The 24,091-nt window shown below is 40.5% G+C and overlaps 1 protein-coding gene across 1 annotated transcript; it reads left to right on the top strand.

Annotated features, from left to right (window-relative positions):
* Positions 1–1,405: 1,405 nt before the first annotated feature.
* LOC306761532 (kinase suppressor of Ras 1-like) lies at positions 1,406–22,283 on the top strand (the record flags this gene model as incomplete). Its single annotated transcript, XM_079247750.1, has 20 exons — positions 1,406–1,615; positions 10,600–10,740; positions 13,992–14,139; positions 14,227–14,713; positions 16,896–17,077; positions 17,309–17,378; positions 17,523–17,606; positions 18,536–18,597; positions 18,690–18,799; positions 18,975–19,143; positions 19,425–19,466; positions 19,789–19,837; positions 19,949–20,012; positions 20,147–20,425; positions 20,506–20,702; positions 20,794–20,890; positions 21,273–21,406; positions 21,629–21,760; positions 21,859–21,994; positions 22,146–22,283. 20 exons carry the CDS (start codon positions 1,406–1,408, stop codon positions 22,281–22,283), a joined length of 2,931 nt encoding a protein of 976 aa, XP_079103876.1.
* Positions 22,284–24,091: the final 1,808 nt, after the last annotated feature.

The following is a 24,091-nucleotide window of genomic DNA, read 5'->3' as shown; positions in this document are numbered from 1 at the left end:
ATGTTACATATACAATTTTCTTTCTGAGAGATAATGAAAAATATTGTATAAAATTATTATTATTTTACCACCATATTCAAAGTACCTTGGTTTTGCTCAGCACGGAGTAATGACACATACGGAGGTGAAAGGTGGTCATTACTCTTGGAGCCCAAAGCTACTCTGGAATTGCTGACTTGCCACTCTCTGCCACTTCACAACTGTGCACCAGCAGAAGAAAATGGTTATAATTCAGAAACCCAGAATTCCTCTCATCATCCCAGTAATGTTCTTCTTACATTTTTTGGCATAATGTTTGCTTTGACTGCCGTCATTATGACTGCTCCACAAAGCCTTTTCTATTTTCTTGTTACATCAAACTACTCGCTGAACTAATACACTAAGGAAACCTCTGCTCCACTTTGGTATCCTAGAAAACCATAAATGGAAGCCTGAATCTACAACATGGCTTTTCATGTCAGACCTCATCTTAGGGAGAGTTACAGGCGTTACTCAGAACAATGCTGAGAAAAACAACTGTGTTTTGAGTGTGTCCCAGCAAATCATGATTGTGTGACTGTGAGTCAGCAAGCATGATGCTCAGGCCCCTCAGTCCACTCAGTTCACCACAGCAAAGCTGTTATTTGACTTTCTAATATTGTTTATGTGATGCCAGGCAATGTTAAGACATTACTAAAGTAAATCTTAATTGTTACGGAGTTTGTGCTAATTCAATTCAGTTTTCAATGCCACTTTTAAATCTGAAAGAAATGCATTGCTAGATAGTTTTACACCATGTCCATGCGAGGGTTTACACACGAGCTGTTTCAAAACTTATCACACCTCCCACAATTGTTTTATTGTAGAAATTCAGCTTCAATTGTTTACATTTTGCAAATAATAGTTAATTTTTAATCTTCAAATTGCAACAAAAATATTCCCTGGTGCTTTAAAAAAAACCAAAACAAACAAAAACAAATTCTTTCTCGCATGAGCTTGTTGGGAGGTGTAGTACGGAATGTAATTTGTGTGGCCTGTAGGACTTCACTTCCCAGCTTGCACCGCGCGCCATGATGTTCCCAACAGCTGACAGACGGTGAAGCCTCTGCCAGAGCTGTCGGTGGAAGCTAGTGTATCCTCTTGTCGGAAGCCCACACGGACTGAAAATACAAGTCAAGCATTACTGGACTTCGGAACGCTTTAGGAAAACGGGCTATCGTCGAGCACACTGTCTTGACAAAATAAATTTAGTTTGCTTGCTGACTTAGTTTTTTTTTTTTTTTTTTTTTCCTCCGGCTGAGAGCTGGGGACAGTTGCTGTCCGCTAACTTCCACAATAGGTCGCTGCGACGCTGGACTGCTGCATATGTTATATTTGAGCTCAGTGGTTTGACTCCAGCCCTACCAGCCGTGCCCAATGCTGAGGAATGGATAGTGTGTCTGCCAAAGGTGGGAAGATGGTCGAGAGTGATGAGCAGCCGGAGAGGGACAGCGGCGGTGGCGCAGCGATGGCCGCACTACATCAATGCGAACTCATCCAGAATATGATTGATATCTCCATCTCCAGTTTACAGGGGCTACGGACCAAATGCGCCGCGTCCAACGACCTCACACAGCAAGAAATACGCACTTTAGAGGTAATGAGCTTTTTTTCGGTTGTGTCAAACGCGGGGTGTTGTTGTAGAAAGTAGTCAAAATGCGAAGTCATGAAGCCCTGGCGCTATGTCCGCCTCGCGGGGCTGAAATACGGGCAGCGAGTGAGGCGCCCTAACAGTGGCAAGTGAGCCGAGCACATTTTTTTTTTTGTTTTTTTTTTTGCGTACAGTATGCTACCAGGTCGATGCATTGAGGCGAGGATGTTTCTAGATTTCTATTGAAGTGAGTTTAATGTTTCTCTTTGGGTCGTTTTTGAATAAGGAAGACAACAGTGATGCATTTGATCCAGCTATTTCTGTGACCTCCTTCTCTATTATTTCTCAGGAGCTCCTCTTGGTGGTTCCACGCCACCACCATGAATGTAGCCTGGCCTAATGGCACACATTCAATCATCTGATGCTGCCATTATTTGTGTTACTGTATTCCGCTTCGGATTTTTTTTATTTTTTTTTATTATTTTTTTTTGTAGCAGCGCAGACGGGCCTGCAAAGAAAAATAGAAAATTAAACGTAGCCTACGACGTGTTCCATCTGGCTTATCTGCCCCCACCCCCCCACGACAAAAAAAAAAAAAAAAAAAAAAAAAAAAAACGTAGGCAGGGAAGGCTGATGCTCTCCTCCATCTGGATGCAGATTCAGTGCTGTTGTGTTGGGATGACTTGACAATGTGCTTCTTTGCGCAAGAACCATTTCCGCTATTCACTTATTTATTTATTTTTGGGGAGAAACAGGGCAACATATTCTACAATAGCAGGCTCTGTTAGAGAAGTCATCCCTGGTAAGATCAAGCAGTCTCATTTACCTGGAAAAAAAAAAAAGGTCTAGTAAGCATTCTTGGCTTCACTTTGAGAGGGCGACCAGTCAGATATAACATGTACTTTACTGCTTTTTTTCTCCCCCCCTATCATTATTGTCTTTTTTTGGAGCACTTGAGTGTTTTTTGTAGAGTTTTGGTCTGGATACATTTTGTGCTATATGGATGCTTTGTGTCTAGATGTTGAAGTATGTAAATTAAGATTGCAAAATATTTGATTACCTCAGGCCTGCATGTTTCCACATGACATCAGGCCCTGATCTTACCAGAGTGTGATAGAAAGACATGTGTGCATGATATAACTGAGTGCGATAGGACACACGGAGATGTAGAAAGCAGTGGAATATTGCAAGTTTGATGTCTACAAATACGAACACTTAGAGGGTATGATCGCTCCAGACATGATAGTAAATGGGTTTTCTGGGTCATGGTTTATTTAAGTCTTATACCTTGGCTAAAAGGAATATTCAGTCCTGATTGGCGAGAGGCTATCAATTATCCATGTCTGTTTTATTTCTGTATAACTGAACACCCCTATGAACAATAATGCCGTTCCCCGACACGTAATGTTCCAGAAAGCGCGGCCGGTTTAGTTTCAGCCACAGAGACACAGCAAACTTCTTTCAAAAGACCTTCAGCAGGCTAAAGAATCATTCCTAATGGGTAAAGTAGCTGCTTAAATCTGAGTTATTTATTTGCAAAGTTAGATCCTATCTGTAACCTTGTTACTTTCCGCTTGTTTGCCACAGCAGGGCTGACACATCAGTACAAAAGAAGATATACCATAGGACGATGAGAGATGTCAAATCAACCTCATGCTCTCAAGTGTAGATTTTCATCAGGTTTGAGAGCATGAATATTCTCAAAAAACAGTTTGTGGATCCTTAGCTGACTGGCAGGCATAAGGTTAAAGTTGGCAAGCTGCTGCGTGGGAGCACATTTTCACTGGCTCAAGTGAGGAAGCCTGGTATTAGATGAAACAGATTATTAACGGAGATAGATTCCAGACAAAATTGGTTTGCTTGTTTTTTAGTTGTCTTCTTTAAGCCCACATTCGCCTCCCATTGCTTATGTGCAGCGAGGGGGAAAATAAAGCTAAACTCCTGGTTCCATTTTTGTTTCCCAAAGCAAAGTTGCAGGTTATGAAACGCATGCCTGAACTGGTTAAAACATCGAGGTAACAGGGACTTGTGGAGTCATGGCCCGTCCTAGCCTACATTCTTCAGCTCTTCTTCATCCGTTGTCATGTGTGCCTCGTCGGTTAAACAGGACGTGATCTGGCAGAGTACTTCCTGAGGTATGCTGTGTCGTAGATACATTTTGCACCAGCATTGTTCTACATGACAATGGACAGGCAGCGTTGCTCTTGCAAGCTGCTTAAAGACCGCAAAATGCTGCTTTGGGGTCTTTTTTCCCCGTGCCTGTGAAGTTGTTAAGTGCTGTCATAAACTGTCAATGTGGTCTCTTGAATTTAGTTTTAGCTAGTTTGTGGTCTAGCTGCGTTCAGAATCCTTCCCCACTGTACTGCGAGAGAGGAGCCAGAAACCTTTTTTTTTTTTTTTTTTAAATTTTTTTTTTATTCAAATCTTCTAGTCCTTACTGACTTGAAGTTGGATGGAAGTACCGGAAACGGGTACTGTAGACATTTTCTGGCTTACAGCACAGCTAATTCCATGTCGTAATGGTATTTTTGTGAATTTTATTTATTAACTCTAATTTTCACTGATTTACCAGTGACGCAGAAGTACAGTCATCTTTAATTCCTGGTCAGGAGTGACTTTAGAGTGCAGTTGTGAAGTCTTGCCTTACATTTTTTATTTATTTATCAACCTTTTCTGGTCATAGTCATAACATCACACAGATGTGTTTTAACTCCCTAAAATGTTCCGTAAATGCAAAATGCAGCATTGATCAGGTGGTCTGAGAACCTAGAGTGTGATGCTTATAAGTTGCAGTGCTTGATCATGTTTGGTTTAGTTGGAAATTTTGAGTTTCGGTCTCTGCATCAACATCAGTTGCCTTTGTTTTTTTTTCTCACTTACTGATTTTTTTTATCTCTGTTTTTTATTTGAGGCATCCTTACCCAGATGAGTCAAAGCAGGTGAACGAGTACATTTCCAGTATGTATTTGTGTTGTGTTTTTCTCGTCTGTTTTACTAAGGGGTTACACTTCTTTATCTTACCACTCTGTATATAATTATTTCTTTATCTCGTTTCTTTTTTTAAAGGTCAGTACAATATAACAAAGTATGACATTAAATAGTTTATATGACTGACATCTTACACGTCATAACTGCCTGCCAACGGGGCTATCTATAAAGATGAATAGATGCAAAGAAAATGATGAAAAGGAAAGTCAATAAACTGACTTTGTTTGCAATGAAGATCCAGTTGATTGGCTCCCTTTTAAAACTAATATAATATTTTAGGTAAGAAATGTAGATATGGGTCCAAGTCTGATACTTTCATATTTGCTGGTCAGTAGCTGTTGTGTCTTTAACAGTGCAAGTGGGGACAAAATAATATTGAAGTTTCCACAGTAAAGAACAGTAAGCATTCCTGAGTATCATAAAGCACAGGCAGAAACAGGCAATCTGTAACTTTCAGAATCACAGTTCTTCTTAGTAAAAAAAGGCATTTTAACCATTAGAATTGAGATTTTAGTCCAAGTTGTTATCAAAAATCAGTTTAGGCATAATGCCAAAAGAAAGCCATCATCATTGTTGAGACGGTCAAGGATGTCTTTCATTAGATTTCCCGAGAGAGCTGGTAGGGCTTAGGTGCCATGCAGATAAGTGATTTTAGGCTGTGTGTGTGTCTGTGTGGAACCTCATACTTTCATGTTAACAGATTAGACTATCCACAACAACTGCATTGACGTATGTCTCAGCTTTGACTCAAATTGAGTTGAATCTGCTTTACATAGAGGTTTCACATGTTTGGTAAGCTTCAGGAAACCGCTTTAAGCAACATACACAGCGAAGACATTTGTTGGTCATCAGATTGACCTCATATTTGAAAAAAATGCATGGTTCACTGTAGCTTTATTGCTTAGGCACAGTGAATGAACATGTGAAATCTGTTAATAATGTTGATTGAGCTACAGTTTCTTTATTTTCAAATCATTCATGCATAACTTTTTATATAAGACCATTCCCAAAGCCGTCTCTTTGTTAAATGCATTACAGCTAGCTAGAGTGCACTTAAATGCAAAACTTCCCTTGTGACATGTACGCTGTTCTGCCATTGTAGGTCTTTACTGGTAGACTTACCAATGTGTGCACTTTCACTTCTTCCTTCACCCTTCTTGAGAATTTTACCCTCTCAATGCCACTTATCTCACACATCACAAGACTAGACTGTAAGCAATAGATATTAAGTCATCCATTAAATGCTCAACTGATGTAAATCTATATTCAGCCGGTATGTTGACCGTTTTATTTCCTTTGAAATGAAAGAAGCACAAGGTGATCCTATAGTAGCTGGCCTCAGACACTGGCCTGGAACTGTAATGTGAATATTTATGTTTTATTATGCATTACAAGTATGACTTCTGTTCAGTAGCAGCGGTGGCGCGGCGTAGATGTCATCACTGTCGAAGCTTTTAATTCATGCGTTGAGTTTGTGCAATCTGCGTGAGGTCAGGGAAGTTGTCTCACTCGTGGTGAGGGTTATCGTTCCCATATTGCACTAGAGTGCAATCAAGAGTGGCTTGAAATGGCTTTATTCTCTCATTGAGTGAGCTTTATTATTCCACTTGAACCATGTGTGTTTTTTTTCTCTGCCTTGCCAGTGAGAGGATAATGATACTGGTCTCTTAAATTGAGTGCTAACTGGTACTTCACTTTTCACATGTTAATCCCACTCAACTTGGTCCCTGTCTGCCTCTCATGCTGGCCATGTGTTACTTTCACTGTAATGCTGACTTTTGTTTTTGTCATGTCCTCTTACAATGCTTGTGTGCTTCCCATAACATCCACATTAATTTGCATGATCCAGACACACAAGAGTGGCATCTTGCAAAGCATCCATGTAACAGGGCCTGATCATTTTGCTTTAGCTGTGTTTTACATAGCCTGAAATAAACGCCGTGAGGCGTGGAATCCATACCAATGAATCTTTTCATGAAAGCAATTCACTGCCTTATCTTTCTGATCAGTGCTCTCAGTAACGATCAGCAAACAAGCAAAGCGTCACTCTGTTTTGTCTCCTCATGGTGTTGGAGAGAGTTTGCTGTGCGCTTGTGGTGCGAGCTGTTGTGGCTGCATCTATATTTAGACATCTTTCTTCCTACGCATTTTCAGGGTTGGTTGTTAAATAAGAAAATCAAATGACGCGCAAAGAGCCTCAGCGAGAGGGGAGAGTAGGCAGGAAAGGGGAGGGGAGAATCAAAGCCAATCCGCTGGGCTGCCTTTTTTGTGACATGACAACCACTGCATGCGTGTTTGTGTGCCTATCAGAGGCCTAGAAGTAGACAGCGAAGAATGCCGTTCACATCGGGGAAATGGAGGAAACACAACTGTAGTGACTATCAGAGCTGACCCTGACTCTGTTTCCTTTTTTCTTCCTTTCTGTAAAGGAGGGGGTGTAGCCAATAAGAATATAGTGCGTGATATGGAAATCAGAATGGTTGAACAGTGTAGGCAGGCCTTGATCTATTCTTGAGCTGGCTCATGATGAGTTGCATTACATCCTTCAGTTTTTAGCTCTGCATTGCTTTTTTTGTGGGAAAGAAAGGACATGCTTCCTACATCTCCCATTCATCAAAAAGATAAAAAGGTGTGTCAGGTAGTACAATAAATGGTTAAAATTGTTGGATGTGTAGTGGACTTTCTTATAATGGAGTTTTTTTGTTTTGGGGAAAAAAGCCAGAAGTTTCTTGAACAACTGGTAACTCTAAATCTACCTTGAGATATTTTAAAAAGCCCCAGTGGCCACATGTTCTTCTGGTAAACATGACAAAGCGTAAGTCAAAACAAGACCAGGTATTTGTGTGTCAAAGTTGTCAAGGCTTGGACAGACACACCTTGCGCTTATTTGCACAGATCTGAAAGCAACTCCATCACCTCTGACACCTCCTCAGCCCAGTGTCGGTAGCGATGATGGAGGAGGGGCAGTTGGCCATTGTCTTGGACTATCAGCCATGTTCCGCCAATGGACCCACCCCCTCTTACGACCTGACCTCTGCATAATTGTCATAGTGTGTTTGCGTAACTCCTCTGTTATGTGGAAGTAAAATTTATTTTCAGCCCCAAACACACCAGTCTACCAAAAGCTTGACTTCCAGAGTTTCTTGTGCCTCTTTAGAGAGGATGTGCAGTAATGGCTAATATAGCATCAGGAGAGTTGTTACCTAGTGGGTCGATTCTGGCAGCAAGACTTTATGTATATGTGTTTGAGTCTGGGAGAAATTATTTGACCTTGCTGTACGAATATAATTTTCTGGTATGGAGCACTGTTGCTCAGTTCTCAGATAGGCCATGCTATCCTGGGCAGTTGCACCGAAGTGGCTGTGTCAGCAAGAGCCTTGAGAAAACAACTGAGGCAGTGGGATCGGCTCCCTGAGTCTGCTGTGTCAGGCCGGCCGCTGCTGGGACTCCTCTGCCCTCTCTGGTGGCTGACACACTGCCTGTCACTCATCTCCCCTCGCAGCATTAGTCCGTTGCCATGGTGTTGTTTAGCTCCGCTGACAGGTGGGCTCTGACGCCATTTCTCCTCCCCCTCCTCCCACCTCCAGGCCACACGTCAAATGCTGTTTTTCTCCACTCTGCACCAAAAATAAAACGCAAGGGGCCTGTCATTATCTCTTGGTTCGCTGGTGTGCCTGACTGCACTTCCAACACAAACATCTCTGATATCACTGAGGGATTTGGGGACTTGTGTGCTTGTGTAATCCTATCCATCTCACTTATTTAGGGTCCTAATTGATAAAGTGAATGTCCTGTGAGTGACAGAAGATAAACATGCTGGTCAGGTTTGGTGGCAGCTATTGTCCTGTGGAGACACATGATGATGTTTGCATGTTAAGATGTGTTGTGTCTGAGCTCTGTGTTTCACATGTATGGGGAAAATCCCAATGAAATGCTGCTGACGACTCAGAAGAGAGGTTGCTAGGTAACCTGACGTCACAGTGCTGCACTAATGTATAGGAGGTAAGAAAAGGAGGCTGGCTTGTTAACTATGTTAAGTAAATGCCTCTTATTGTTGATCATGATCATGCAGAAGACTCATTACATCAAATTTAAATTTTGATTTAACTTTAATATGGCTTACAATTTTATTACAATGTCATATCCAGCAATTCTGTTTGTATCTTCTCTCTACTTTGTGCACTTGTAACTTTGCATATGTGTTCAAAAGTGTAGGATTTTATAGTCCAAATGAAAATAGCCTGGAAAGCTCCTCCTGTAGGAACTGCATTTTGTTGAAGTCGTTTTACCTTTGTCTGCAAATACCGTAGTTAATTAAAGCTGGAAATTTACACTCAAGCACATACTTCATGATGTGTATTTTCATAATGACCATTAAGCTTTTATATGGCTGAAAGTGATTCTTTTCATTCGTTTACATGTACTGCTCTTTTACTGTTAAATATTCACTCTGCAACTGATAATTGATGCTACAGAGTTGAATAGAAGAGTCAGGGTCAACGCGAAGAGCATTTACCTCCTCTCCATCCTCTTTATCTGTTAAAACTACAAAGCAGTTGCTTTTGTTAGCTGCCACGAAGCAGATTTTTTCTTTTTACCTCCCAAGGCCGCTCTTGCTGAAAGCAGTGCTGCTGTAGTTTCTATCCAGCTTCTTAGTGGATGTGTCATGGATGTGGTTGAATGAGCAGAGAAAGACTAACGCTTGGCATTGTTGTCGCGGTGCTTGAAAGGTGCACAGCAGGTCGTGAGCTAGCTGGTTGCTGCTCAGCTCATCTGAAGGTGCTGCCTGCTGTAATGGACTCTAATAGATAGACTGTGAGATAAGGACACACTATACAGTCACGCTGAGCCGCACAATGCGGGCCGCTGCAAACTAACACCGTGGTGTTCATTGTAATACTTATTCACAGGACGGACCACTGCACTTGACATTAACGCATTGAAGTCTCACATAGAGGCTTTGAGAACAAGACCCCAATGTAATCATGTACATTGGCTGGAGGTTTTGGAGTTTTCAACTGGGCAGGTTTATCTGATGTTTCTGATGTCATCTGACACTGTAGGGAAGATCACACTGAGGTTTTAGTCATTACTGGTCTGATTAGCAGATGAAAACGTTAAGAGGAGAGCTGGTGAATGTGAGCAGGTTCCTGTGCATCAGCGCTATTACTCTAAATAAAGTTGACAGAACTTTTATTCTTCTTTTCATTTGCTCCATTGAGCCAATGAAACATGGTTGCCTTGTGAAGAGAGGAAGATGATGTAATATAAAAGGTAGGAAAGGAATGCTTCCCTGCTTCTATTGATCTTCATTTATGAAATCATTTAGCTATAGATGGCCACAATTGTCAGTAAAAGTTAAAAACTGTAGCAAGTTTTCTGGGAGTTAGTGATGTAAAGGAAGTATAATGGCCTTGTTGCTAACTTTAAAATTGGTAGGTCATGTGGCATCTTCACCACGTCTGAGTACTTTGCAACTGAGCTGCGTCTTTTCTCCAACAGTACTTTTGTTTTTGCACTGCCAGCACCACAGCTGTTGTCATTAGATGACCATCCCCAGCACAGTAATAGCCATTTCTATCTAATTAGCTGTTTTGTGCGCAGAGGGCACATGGAAACAAACGGCACTGTTGTCACCACAGGTACATCACGTTCAGAATGGAAAATATTGAGCATGTGTGAACATGGAGTAATTCATGCATCTGTCTTTGCTGTACTTGAGGAGCATCTGTCGGTGGAAAATATTTGTAAAGCTTGTGTATGTAGTTTCAATTTGACAGCTCAGAAGTAATTTGTAACCGTCCCCCCCAACTCCACCTCAAAGAATGAAAGGTATAAAGTCCACATGCAGCGCAGCTTCTGTTCTATTGCTACTAAAATAAGTCTTCTGCCAACACAGGTGTGGCAGACACCCTTCACAGTGCATGCCTCCTTGGAGTCAGTGAGCCTCACCTTTAACCTGCCCCTCCCTTCTGTGCTATGTTCTCTGTTGCTCTCTGCAGGTGAAGCTGATGAAATACATCTGTAAACAGCTGCAGTGCAAGCAGAAAGTGCCAGAGACAGAGAGGCCCGAGGCCCTGGACAGCTACCCACACTTACGAGACTGGCTACGCACCATCAACCTACGTCCAGAGCTCATCGAGGTCGGTCATGTCATTTTTGAGCGAATGCCAGTGTACTCTGGCTGGGGCGACTGCGTTTGTGTCACACTGATGTGCACTCGGTTTGTGTACTCAGTCCATGTTCTCATGTGCATGAGGAATGCCATAAAGAAAAAAAAAAGCCAACTGGTCGGGCATTTTGTTGCAGGGAAATCTCAAATTGAGCAGTGTCTGTTTCAGTTTTTCTTGCCAGTTTTATCAATACGCAGCGCTCAAAGCACGTTTCATTAGTGTGATACGACAATCAGCATTTGTCGCATAGGCTTGTTGGGACGCTCACTGGATGCTTCGAGAGCCGATTCACTGCATCCTTCCAGTTATAATTTGATCCCATGTTTGTGAGACTGAACGGTGAATTTTTGACAAGTGTGTGAGGAATGTGTTAAAAGTAAACATTTGTTAAAGACTTGAGTGTTAGTGAACGCTTTATGCATTAGGTTCTGGTAGAGTTAAGTTGCATTGTAGATATCTGCATTTGTAGACAGATGGATCTGATTATTTATGTTATATTTAAACCAAAGAAGCATCACAGTTTCACTTTTCAAATAGAAACAAATGGAAATGAAGGTATTATTTACTACTGATGGACAAGTTTAAACATTGAACCTTGAAATGAGCGTTTGGTTTCTGGGAAGTATTTGTCTAGTTTGTCTAGTTTTTTCAGTCAGTACTTAACAGCAAATAAGATTTAAATCTTGAGCGGATGATTTTTCACTGACTGATGATTTAACAGATGGCTTGTAGTAGAGCCAGTTTTCTTGTATGGACTTGTATGATCTTATAAAATATAAGCTCAACACCTTGTCAGGCAGCTGTTTCATTTGAGGTAGTACTTAGTAGCCTTTTAACTTATTTTACTTGTTTTTTTTTCTTACTACTGTTGTGATTTTTTTCTCCTCTTTTACTGATATCTGTTCCTTTGCTGCTGTAAACTGTTTAATCCCCCATCTGCTACTGTTTGTTTTTATTGCTATTTCCACTTTTGCTTTGTGACTAAACTGTAACCTGCTTATTTTTAATGCTTCTGTGCTTGTTATTTTACAGTTTGTCCCCCAGCTTGTGCATGCCGTTCCTCTTTGTTTTAAGGCCGCACTCCACATCTGTTTAGTTTTATCTATCCTGCTCAGTTTTATTCTATTTGCTTCTCTGTTTAGGCCTCACTTCCTTTCAAAGCATTGTGTTTTTGTGCTAGAAAAGAAGTGTTTTGGATTGAGTAGTAGGTGTTCAGTCTTATCCTTTACACGCAGAGGGTAATGGTAATGTATGCGGAGCTGTCATGACATGTTAGATGCTGACACCTTATTAAACTGAGATTTCTACAGTGCATCTTCTCGCTCTATACTGTCAGGACTGCATTATGTAATGGATGGTTGGATGGCATTACAGTGATTGTAGTTGGCTTATTTATTAAATGCAACCTCTCTGTTCCCTTGCTTGATCTTGCATGGAGTGATTCCATGGGAGACCCACAAGGAGCGTCTTCAAAGTTTTCTTGGGAGTTTATTAAGTTTTATAATAATAATTTCATTTTAAGCTTTATAACCCACAGGAATGTTTTTTTTTTCTTTTTTCAAAATAGATTAAAAAACTTACCAATGTTCAGTTAACTAACCACTGTTTGTGCAGTTCCAATCTGTAGGAGGACTTTTACTGAGTAAAACACTCTTACATGATGTGTAGAAAAGCATTTGAAATGTTTATTTGTTTGTATTCTTTACATGTATAGCAGTTCTGATCACTAATAATAGTCCAGTAGTGTGCAAATAGTGTGCAAATATATAGTATTTGTATATCTAAAGTTATCACAGAGTTGCGAGAAGTTGGAAAATGAGAAGAGAACAGACAGCCACTTTAAATAACACCACTCACTCTCGTCTGTTTCTTTGTGTGTGTTGTCTGTGTGTGAGCGCTTTGCTTGTGTACACTTGAGTGTGGGAGGTTGCCCTAGTTTTGCTACCAGTGTTTGCCCTCTCAGAGCAAGGGTTTAACCTGACTGATAAGTGATTACGCACTTCCCATTCCAAATAACAATAAAAAACATCCTAAATTTGCTGTAGAAGGTCCAGTTTCCTTTTTGTTTTCTCTTCAGATTGTAGTTTTTTCTTTTGTTTAGTGATCAAAAATCAAACATCTTTCCTTGTAACTAAATCCAAGATAAATGTTACAACATCAGTTCCTGTTCAGTCTTGAACTGCTTGTTTAGTGTGTGGTTATTTCTCATATATAATCTGAGGAATTTTAGTTAGAAGCCAATCTGCCATTCAGATCAAAGTGAAACCATAAAGGAACTACTTAATGTCTGAAATGAGCATAATGTGGAAACAAACATGCTACCATATTCAAACAAACTTTAGATTTAAAAAAAAAAAAAAAAAAAAAAAAGTCAGTCTCTAGTTTTCACATTTTTTATGGTTATTTATTGTCGTTTTGTATTTGGTTATTTTTGTATCCATAATTTGACCGAACACTGTATTCAAGTAATTCTATTTGCATGCCCTTATTTTTTCTTGTCATGTTTCTACTGTCGCAGACTAACACACCAATAGAAACAGATCCCTGATGCATTCTGTTATCTTAACCATAGCTGAATTTAAACAGTAAAAGCAAATCTTGACCCTGAAAAAGCCACTTAAATTTGCTTGATACCCATTTAGCTGTCAGACCCTGCAAAGATATTGTAACTAGCTCTCAATTTTCTAATTTCATGGTGTGGAAAAGTAAGACCGCACACTACCACCACGATAGCATAGCAAGACAGACCTCCCTGTATTCAGTTGCATTGGTTATTATAGGCCCACAAACAGGCTACTCATGAGTGTGAGACTTGCAGTCTGTATGAATTGGTGCACCGCTGCTTTCTTTCTGCTCTTAAGTAAAATGCTCAATACTTTTCTGGTTTATTTTAATTTAAACCATTATCTTTTCTGGTCTACTTTGGCTTACCTGTCTGGGAGCAGGTTGTAGGCCTTTTATCTTAATAACGATGCATGTATTGATCTGAACAATCAAAAGTTAAATGTAGGCAAGAGGATGACTTAATGACTCTGGGCCATTTTTGCGTTCATAAACCATTTTGTTGTTGTGTTGTCTAATTGTCGTTAAACAGCATTGCTTTCTTGTCTAAAACAACTTTCCATCTAGTGTTTCATGCATGTTGCTTTTGTTCAGTCTTGTTGATTCAGAAAGGGTCCGTTGACATGCAATGTGTTTTCCTTACTGTTATTCCCCTGCAGGCTGTTGAAGCAAAGTTGTCCCTGGATGCTTTACTTCAGATGACTGGTGCTCAGGTGAGAGATACAATGCGAAGACTGGGGTCCAGTTCAGAAGAATGTGTCAGACTCAGCACCGCCCTCTCCTGTCTGAAGAGTGCCACTGAATCTGGTATGTTTGAACACTGTGGAAGACTTGATATATTAAATGGACAACCACATTGTCTTTAGGTTTCTGACTAGTATTTTATTCTTGCAGGAGGTGAACTAAGAGAGGACAGCACCTCATGGTTGTCTGAGCCCACAAGGAGGGACAGTGGTTCTCTATTGACTTCAGACCAGCTAACCAATTTGGGAACTCCCACCCGCCCTTACAGTCCATCACCTCTCGCCCGCCCATGCACCATCCAGTCGACCCCATCCACTCCCTGCGCCACCTTCCCGCATCCTCGCTCGGGCTCAGTTTCAGCTGCACCCACACCAGAGGCACTGGTATCTTACCACAGTGAAAGCCCTCTCACAGATCCATTCCCCATAACCTCTTCTCGTACGGCCCGGCTCCACGGGCACATCTCCACCCCACCAATAACTCCACCTTCAAAGAGACGGTATCGCCTGAAGCCCCCCTGCACACCACCACCTCCATCCCGCAAGGTGCTGCATCTACTTCCCAATATCACTCTGACACGCAGCAAAAGCCACGAGTCCCAGCTGGGTAATCGCATCGAGGACCCTCCCACCAGCAAGTATGTACTTTGCAGTGATCTGTTGGGTAAAATATCACTGCGGTCCATGTCCAGAGGTTTTCATTACTTGGTTAGATAAGAGCTTATCCAGACCCTCAGACTAGCATCGTAATCACAACCGGTTGCCTCTATTGCTTTTGTGCACATGTATATGAAAAATGTCCTGGTCAGAGAGATTTGCCCTCCTAAAAACATATAGAATATGTTCACAACTGCAAAGTTCCCAAGTGAAAAAGGAAGTAAATGTTACAAATCCATCTGTACTTCATCTTCAGCGTTCACATGACCTCAGTTGACCTAAAGCCTAAAGAACGGCTGTTTGTTTCCAGTCTCTGTTTCACAACGGTGAAAACCACAGCTGTCACAGAGAGTCAGAGACGCTGTCATCAGTAAACATAGTGGCTCTATATGCTGCAAGACAATCAGCAAAGATCTTGAAATCTTTGTTGAAACAGTTTGGAATCTTATCAGGATGTCTCATCGACAGATAACTGTGAAGTAGCACCCCAGAGTTTACAAAGTAACAAAATTCTGTGTCCGAAATGTGAGACGTTTGGTGCAGGTTTTGGGTAAAACACACCAAGATATATTTATGAGCGTCATACTGACCTGGAGCATTGAATGGAAACTGAACACTGAACCAAATCAAAATGATGATGACTTTTTAGCTTTAGCAACACACTGCTAACGCTAGTGTTTGTAGTCCAATGTGATGACGCTGACAGGTGTTGCTTCCGGTGGCACTGAGTTTAGACATTTTATATGTGGTGATGTGAAAAGAAATGGAAATAACCGGATAAATGAGAAAGTGATTAGGGGAAAACTAGCCTCACAAATTCAGTGACATGATGCTGAGTTGGTTTTACAGTACAGATGGGCAGTGATCCAAAATATACTGAAGAATAAAACTGCTTTTTTTTAAATCCAGGATTTTTACTTTTCAAATACAAAAGAGTACACAGATACACTCAGATACAAACATATAATATTTAAAGTACAAGCATTCAAAAACTAAAGAAGAAGAAAACCCAGCTGTAGCTTCTACACCCAGGGCCCAGACACTGTTCATATTTGGTTTATTGTAAAATGAGTTTGTCCATTTGCATTTGAGCCTCTAACAACATTTGTAACAATTTAAAAAGACAACATTTCTTCAGCCTTCCCTTAAATTCTGCCAATCACCCTGATCAGGATTTATTTAGTGACGTTAAATGTAAATATTTAAATCTAGTATCTTGGTATGACAACTTCATGTTGTAGTTCACATTTGTTCATTGTTTTGTTGTCAAATCTAACTTAAACTGTGTCATGTAGGGGTGTGTGGCAGGTTGTGTGTGTGTGTGTGTGTGTGTGTGTGTGTGTGTGTGTGTGTGTGTGTGTGTGTGTGTGTGTGTGTGTGTGTGTGTGTGTGTGTGTGTGTGTGTGTGTGGTGGAAGGGGCTTTCCTGAGAGAGACTCATTTTCTGTGTGCTACATCCTGTCACATCCTGCCAGTTGCTCCTCTGCTCTCACTGTATGAGCATAGCTAATCCCACATAGATTCCCAGAGATTATGAGTCATGTCAAAACAGGAAATATTTCCCAAGTCTAATGCTCAGAGGTGACAACACGCACACAATTTCCACATCTTTTTTTCTCTCACTCTTTTATTGTGATTTGGTGCACATATACAAACAAGTCGCATGTTTATCCATAATATCCTGTCTGTTTATGGAAAGCTTTATTGGAGGAGAAAAAAAATGGCAAGAGTACAAGTAAGCGGCTGACGTAGATCCACTGCATCCAACACACAAGCAGATGATAATGCTACTTTGTCCTAGCTGTTGTATGTAATCACATGAGTCTCCAAACAGGTTTCAGCTCTGATTTTTAGATGCAATTAGGCAACTATTTGCTTCGCGTGGGCATAAATCACAGATCTGGCACCAGTCATCTTCTGACCTCAGTCTGGTGTTAGTGATGTCACAGAGTGAGTCGTGTGTCAATGAGATTAAGGTGCTCCAATGTGCTTTCCTCCTGCTCTTATGTAATCTGCCCCGTGCTGTCTAGTACTCAAGCAAATCTGCAGATCTGTTGTGGTGGCCAGCTTAGTGTTGTCCAGTTTACTGAACAGACTTTTTTTTTTTTTTTTTTATTTTAAAAAAAAAAAAAGTTTTTTAAAAGATTTTTTTTTTCTTTCTTAGGTGTGTTAAAAAGAACAAGTTGATCCTAAATATGCAAGTTAATGGAAATGGCTGTGAGGACTCTCCTTCTCGCTACCCCGTTGTGTCCACGCGGACCCCTGGAGTCACCTCAGCTCCAACCACAGCACCTTACACCCACCCAGGAACACCCACCCTAGTGGAGGAACACAGTATAATTAAAAGTATGTCTTTGGATTGATACACTTTTTAAGAATTTTATCAAGATTACTTGGGATTCTTGGACTTACCATGATTTTATTTTTTGTTTGTCCATGAGATGTGGTTTGAGATGAGACTGAATATTTTGACTTGCATCTCAAAAAGACAAGGCAACTACATTAGATGCAAATCTTTTTTATTGTAAGTGTACCATCATGCATTCAACCACCCTTCTTTCTTTTTCTTTTTGCCAGATAATGTAGCGGTTCATCGCAGTTCCCCACAAGCCGTGAGGAGAGACATAGGTTTAGCAGTCACACACAGGTAGACCTTTGAATATGCTTCATTGAAGGCAATTAAAGTTAGATAAATGTAATCATTAAATTAGGGAAAAAAAACATTGAATTATTATAACAAAGAAAGAAATCTTCCAATATGGGACCCACTAAAGTTGGTGTGTTTGTGTAGGTTTTCAACAAAGTCCTGGTTGTCGCAGACATGTCAGGTGTGCCAGAAGAACATGATGTTTGGGGTTAAATGCAAACACTGTCGGTAAGTTGGGTGCTCTCTATGTTAAAGGCATGTTGCTTTGTTTTAAGTACCGTGGCATCCCCTGCCCCGTTAGAGAAAAAAAACAAAAAAAAAAAACAACAGACTAGAGTGCAGGGAATAAAAAATAATTCAGTTCTACAAAAAGAAAATAAGCTATTAAAGACCATTGAACAACACCTAATCAAATGTTGAAATAAAGAAAATAGAGTTGGGATAGTGTGACTAAACGACCGCAAAACTTGTATAATTTATTTATAAGAATAAGATTTTCACTCTTATAATATGACTACTAATTAGCTGATTGGCAGCAGGTTAGTTCCTGCATTAGGTATAAAGAATCATTCAGTTATGGATCAGTATTTTAGTAATTGAAGAGCTGTGATTCTTAAGAAACAAAAGTATGTATTTGCAAGAAATTACTCAGAGAATCTTAACAAATCTTTCTACATAAAGACTGATGTGAATGTGTGATTGCTGCATGGACTCAGGAATACTTTGAAATTGTCCTACATGCAAAATGAAGCTCATTTAAGATGGGATGGAAAATAGTTCTTGCTTTTCTTGGACATTGTGTTGGGTTAAGGAGGGAATCATGTTTTCCCAATGCAGTTTAAAAGCAGATAGTCATTGGAGCTGATATTAATTGTTCAGTTCCCAAATGATAACATAATGTTGTTAAAAGATAAGGTGAGTTGTTATGGAGGTAAAAAGCACATTTGGTTTTTCTTTTTCATTTTAAAGGTATAAAAAATTAACATTTTTATTCCACATATCATATTATAGCTTTAGATTATTTAATTTTTTTGTAATTTACAATTTATACAACATTGTTCCTTAATCTGATGTCTTGACTAAATCCTAGTTTACACACTCCTTTGTTAATGCTAGTTGCTACAAAGCCTCTTATAATCTGCCCATTCTCTGTGCAGACTGAAGTGCCACAACAAATGCACAAAAGAAGCTCCATCTTGCAGAATCTCATTTTTGCCAAGTAAGATTAGTTTCCTCTTTCATCTTCAGTTGATGGGCATAATTTTGTTTTCAATGCATGTGTGACTTTAAAACATTTTTCCTCTCCTGTAGTTGCCAAAATTCGCAGGACAGAGTCAGTTCCCAATGACATAAACAACCCCGTGGACCGGCCAGCAGAAGCGCCACAGTTTGGCACACTACCAAAAGCCATTACAAAAAAGGTCAAATAAAACAAGGACTTCTGCCTTACTCTTGTAGATCCTTCTGCGCAGTATTTGAGTATTTCTGCCATAATTCAGCCTTATAATAATATAACCCCCCCCCCCCACACTGTCAAAAGAAAACTAAGAGTTTAAAAAGTAACCTTGATTCATGTTTTAATCCATGTCTCCCCAGGATCATCCCCCCGTAATGAACCAACTGGACTCAAGCAGCAATCCATCCTCCACCACCTCATCCACACCTTCCTCTCCAGCACCATTCCAGCACAGCAACCCCCCAAGTGCAACCCCTCCACCAAACCCTTCACCCAAAGGCCATCGAGACAGCCGGTTTAACTTCCCCGGTAAGCTTTAATGCAGAAATCCACCAGCACAGCAGCCCCAGTCAAACATGGACAAATACAAACACACAAAATGTTGAGTTTCCCTGATCACGTAGATTTCTTTTAATTTGCTTTACCTGTTTAACACACACAGACACACACATAAACTTCTCACCCTTTCCTTTTCTACATTTATTAACTCTTAGCTGCACTTTAAAGATCTTTCAATTCAAGCTTCTCTAACCAAGAATCTTTTCCTGCCACGCTTATCTATCTTTCCCCTCTCTTTATTTATGCAAAAGCTGCCTGTTACTTTCAGCATAGACAGCAGTTTATCTTCCCTGGTGAGTTGACTGCCTCAAAGTGACAGATTGAATTTTTGTTATTTCATTGTCCCACTCTGCAAACCTTAGATTCCCTGCAGCTTTCTTTTCTCCCTGCATGCTTTCTTTTGAGGGAGGGGAGGGGGTGCGTTGTAGGAGTTAGTACATCTGTCTTTTCACAGAACGTCTGCAAATTGGCTGTTTGTAGTATGTTGCACCACCTACTGGAGGTAGTGGGGAAATGGCATGAGCGCTATTGTTCTGTAGCTTGTGGGACATTTGGGTTTGCAAGTGAAAAACGCCTTTCATACCTTCCAAAACTAAGTTTTCTTTTTCTCTGTAGACGTTTCCAGTCCTGCAAATGTGTACTCGGACATCCTTCAAGACACAGTGTAAGATATTTATGTTGCAAGATTCAAGTTCAGTCCATTTCAATGACAACAAAGTAGTTATTCAGTTCTTCTCATGTTCTGCTTCCCTGATATTATTGTTCTGTTTTACAGCAACGAGATAGAGCAGTCAGGTGACGACATACATGCTAAGCTGGTAGAAGATGAAGACGAGGAGGTAATGAATACGTTGTCAGAAATGGACTTTATTCACAGTTCTCTTCACTTGGTGCGCTCCACTGAAGGGGATGCTCTGTTATTTTTCCTACATACGCCCGGGACATAAACAAAGATGTTATCATATGATTGCAGGAAGAGGAGGAGGATATTGACGTAGAAGACGAAGGTCCTGAAGTAGAGGAGGAAAACGAAGATGATGACGAGGGCCATGAAGACGGAGAGGAAGATGAGGATGACATGAGGATGAATGTGGGCTCAGACGGGGAGTGTGATGAGCTGGACGATCTGCCCTGCACTCGGGGAAACCAGTGGAAGGTCCCCATCTCACGCAAGGCCAGTCAGACCAGTGTCTACCTACAGGAGTGGGATATTCCCTTTGAGCAGCTGGACCTTGGAGAACTCATAGGAAAGGTCAGGAATAAGACGTACTGACTACCATTATCAGATTCTTACAAGGATCCGTCTTTAAGTTTAGTTTATTTTGCGTCCAGGGCCGCTGGGGGAAAGTGCACAAGGGTCGGTGGCATGGCGAGGTAGCCATCCGACTCCTTGAGATCGATGGGAACAATCAGGACCATCTGAAGCTTTTTAAAAAGGAAGTGATGAACTACAGGCAGACCAGGCACGAAAATGTGGTGCTTTTCATGGGGGCTTGCATGGCTCCACCCCACCTTGCCATCATCACCAGGTAGGAACTATCACAGCCTTCAGATTATGTTCTAACCTAAAGGCTAATGTTCTAAAGAGAATAACATTTTTACCCCTCTTTTCCACAACAGTTTCTGTAAAGGGAGAACGCTATATTCTGTTGTGCGGGACACTAAAAATACCTTGGATTTAAACAAAACAAGACAAATTGCTCAAGAGATCGTAAAGGTATGTTGTTACTTGTTTTTCTTCACACATGCCATTTCTTTGGAGGATCAAGACGTAGCAGACTTGTAGCCTTCAACATGGGGGGGTTTTCAAATGTAGATTCCACATGGTGTTGTAGTCCAAATATGTTTGAGGCCACGTCAAGGATTCTATCTATAAAAATGTTGTTTTTCTTCCCTTTAACTCTTGATATTATTTCCATAAAATATTCTCATAATGTCCTCTTATTAGAAAAGACTGTCTCCGGTGCAGTCTTGTATTTTATTTACATGTATAAAAGTCAGAATCTGTTACAGCAGAACTCTGTGTGTGTCATGGATCCTTGTCTGAACGCTGTGGTCCTTATGGCAACACTTCATGACCCGTTTTTCTGCTGGTACAGGGAATGGGCTATCTGCACGCCAAAGGCATTGTTCACAAAGACCTGAAGTCGAAGAATGTTTTCCACGATACCAACAAAGTCATTATCACAGATTTTGGGCTGTTTGGCATCTCTGGAGTTGTTCAGGAGGGGAGGTAAGAATTTAACCTTAAAACCTCAAGCTCGGCAGAGGTGCTGTCACAGTAGTCCTATTGGCATCTGCCACTTGTCAGCAAACCATTCCTGATGGTAGAATCTGTCTAATTTCCAGCATACTTGTGTTTTGTGTTGACCTTTAATAAACAGATGTTTCAAAGAGAAACTTATTTCCACGCCATTTAATGTATTTCTGAAAGCTTTTGCCTTCTTTCCCCCAGGCGTGAGAACAAGCTAAAACTTCCACATGGCTGGATATGTTATCTCGCGCCAGAGATTGTGCGTCGGATGAGCCCAGGTAACAATGAGGACCGCCTTCCTTTTTCCACTGCAGCAGATGTATACGCCTTTGGGTAAGTTCTGTGCACAGAGTTATTCGACTTTTAAGCTCTGGATACCTGAGGCTCTTTTGCATATTTGATTATTTGTGTGATTTCTACCTTTTTTAAAGAACTATTTGGTATGAGCTTCAAGCTAGGGATTGGCCAATCACCAACCAGCCCGTGGAAGCCATTATCTGGCAAGTTGGGAGCGGAGAGGGCATAAAGAAAGTTTTGGCAGAGATCAGCCTGGGCAAAGAGGTCTCGGTAAGTCGGTGCACGAGTGTGTCAGCAATTCATAAAAGTGCTGCTTATGATGCCTGTTATAGAGTAGCAAATGCTAATGCTTTGATGCTGCAACTGTGGGAAGTAGTTGCAAAATAACCCGTACTGAAACGTTGTGGTCCCTTTGTTTTAGGAGATTCTTTCTGCTTGCTGGTCATATGACCTGAGAGAAAGGCCGACATTCACCCAGCTAGCTGACATGCTGGAGAAGCTGCCCAAACTCAACCGCAGGCTGTCCCACCCCGGACACTTCTGGAAGTCTGCAGAGTAGGTATTCCACAGTCAGGAAGGATGTGAAGACACTGGACATGTGAATACTACAAAGATTGTGTTTTTGTGTGTTTTTTGGTTCCTAGTGGTACAACGGCCCATCAGTCATGACCCTGTTCATCTCTTATCTCCAAACAATGTTAGATGAATGCAGAGCCATTTTTCAGACTATGTTAGTTCTTTGGATGGACTTTGTCAAGACACCAACTTGTCTCAGCTCTGCTGTTTTTTGTTTTTTTTTGTTTTTGTTTTTCAGATGATTTTTTAACCTTGTTGTTTGTAAATTTTTATGTAATTTCCATAAGTTTAATTTATGTTTTATCAAACTATACTTTGACAGGAAAAAATGTCTACTAGATTATTTGTAGCAAGTAAAATAACTGTATTATGTGACTATTTCCAGAAGGCTGCACAGAAAAGTGAACTTCAGGACAGAACCACACAAACAAATGCAAATCATCTGAGCAGAGAGTAACGCCTGAAAGTTAATTAGCCTCACAAGTTGTAAGACTTTGTTGAATAGAAATATTAACAAAATTAAATGATTTGCAGTTCAATTGTTGTGGAAACGGCTATCAGGCACCCTGAACTAATCATGTAGATTTTAGGGCAGCACACATTCAAACCTTGTCATTTTCAGTAACACATTGATTATTTCCAAAAGATGATGCCAAACAACATCATGACAGTTGTGGCTCTTTGGTTGAAATGTGCAATCTAAACTGTAAAAAGTTGCAACATTATGAAACAAATGGTGCAACAGGCTGATGAAAGCTTTCATATTACAGATTGTACTAATTTTTCTGTGGAAAGGGGTTACGTTAAAAGGCGAGTTATGTGTGTTTTTGACCCAAAAAAATCAAATAATCTTGTCATTTTTCTTCAATGGGATGAATTACAGTCACCCACCCATCTTTTTTATTATTTTTTTTTAAATCACTGTCACACATCCACTCCATGCTTGCCAGACTGTCATATATTTGCTTGACTTCAATAGAAAACAATACAGAATGAAGCAAATAAAGACAGGTTTTAAATCAGTCTGCTGTGATGAAACTGGAGCTGTTCTAAACACAGGCTACAGAAAGGTTTAGTTCTTAGATAATTAACCACACAGATTCTGACAGTCTTGTTTTGTGGAGCCTGAACAACCCAGTGAAAACATGACGACCAGGTTTTTTATGTAGCTAAATGAAAATGATTGTTGGTTTAGCCACATCACATTATGGAGCGTAATTATCTCATCATCAATGAAAATCCAGCATTTCTTTTGCTAAAGATGATTTAAAATAAAAAAAAAAGAGCTACTGTAGCTCCCTCCCTTGGCATTTAGCGAAATCTGCTCATATCATGGTTTCCACTCCAACATGTCTGGGTCATCTCCATCGGTTAAAAGACACTACCCTACCACAGCCGCTCTCTCCTCTGCTTTTCACCTATCATTTGCTTTTTCACACACCTTTTGTTTGCTTTTGCTTCAAGGCTTTTTATCTGTACTGAAATGCATCACTATTGATCATGTATATTAAAGGCCAGTTATCTCCCAGCTTGGTGAAATTCCCATGAGATGAATACATGTCTCACAGAAAGCTTTTAGAGGCAAGAATCCAGATGACTTAAAGACTTATTCAGTCCCAAAATGAACTCATACATTCACATCTGTTTTTATTCAGTGAACGTCTTTGAACTAATCAATCTGTGCGCATGAGATGTCTTGCTTTTATTCAGTGTAACCTTGTTACACTCTTACTAACTGTCTAACGTTTGTGTTTTCCTTTGCTTCTTTTCTTCCCCCCCCTTCTTTTCTTT

The sequence above is a fragment of the Telmatherina bonti genome, assembly GCF_933228915.1.
Source record: "Telmatherina bonti genome assembly, chromosome: 10".
NCBI classification, from domain to species: domain Eukaryota; kingdom Metazoa; phylum Chordata; class Actinopteri; order Atheriniformes; family Telmatherinidae; genus Telmatherina; species Telmatherina bonti.
Note: the sequence above shows the minus strand (reverse complement) of the source record. Positions and strands in the feature narration are given on the sequence as shown.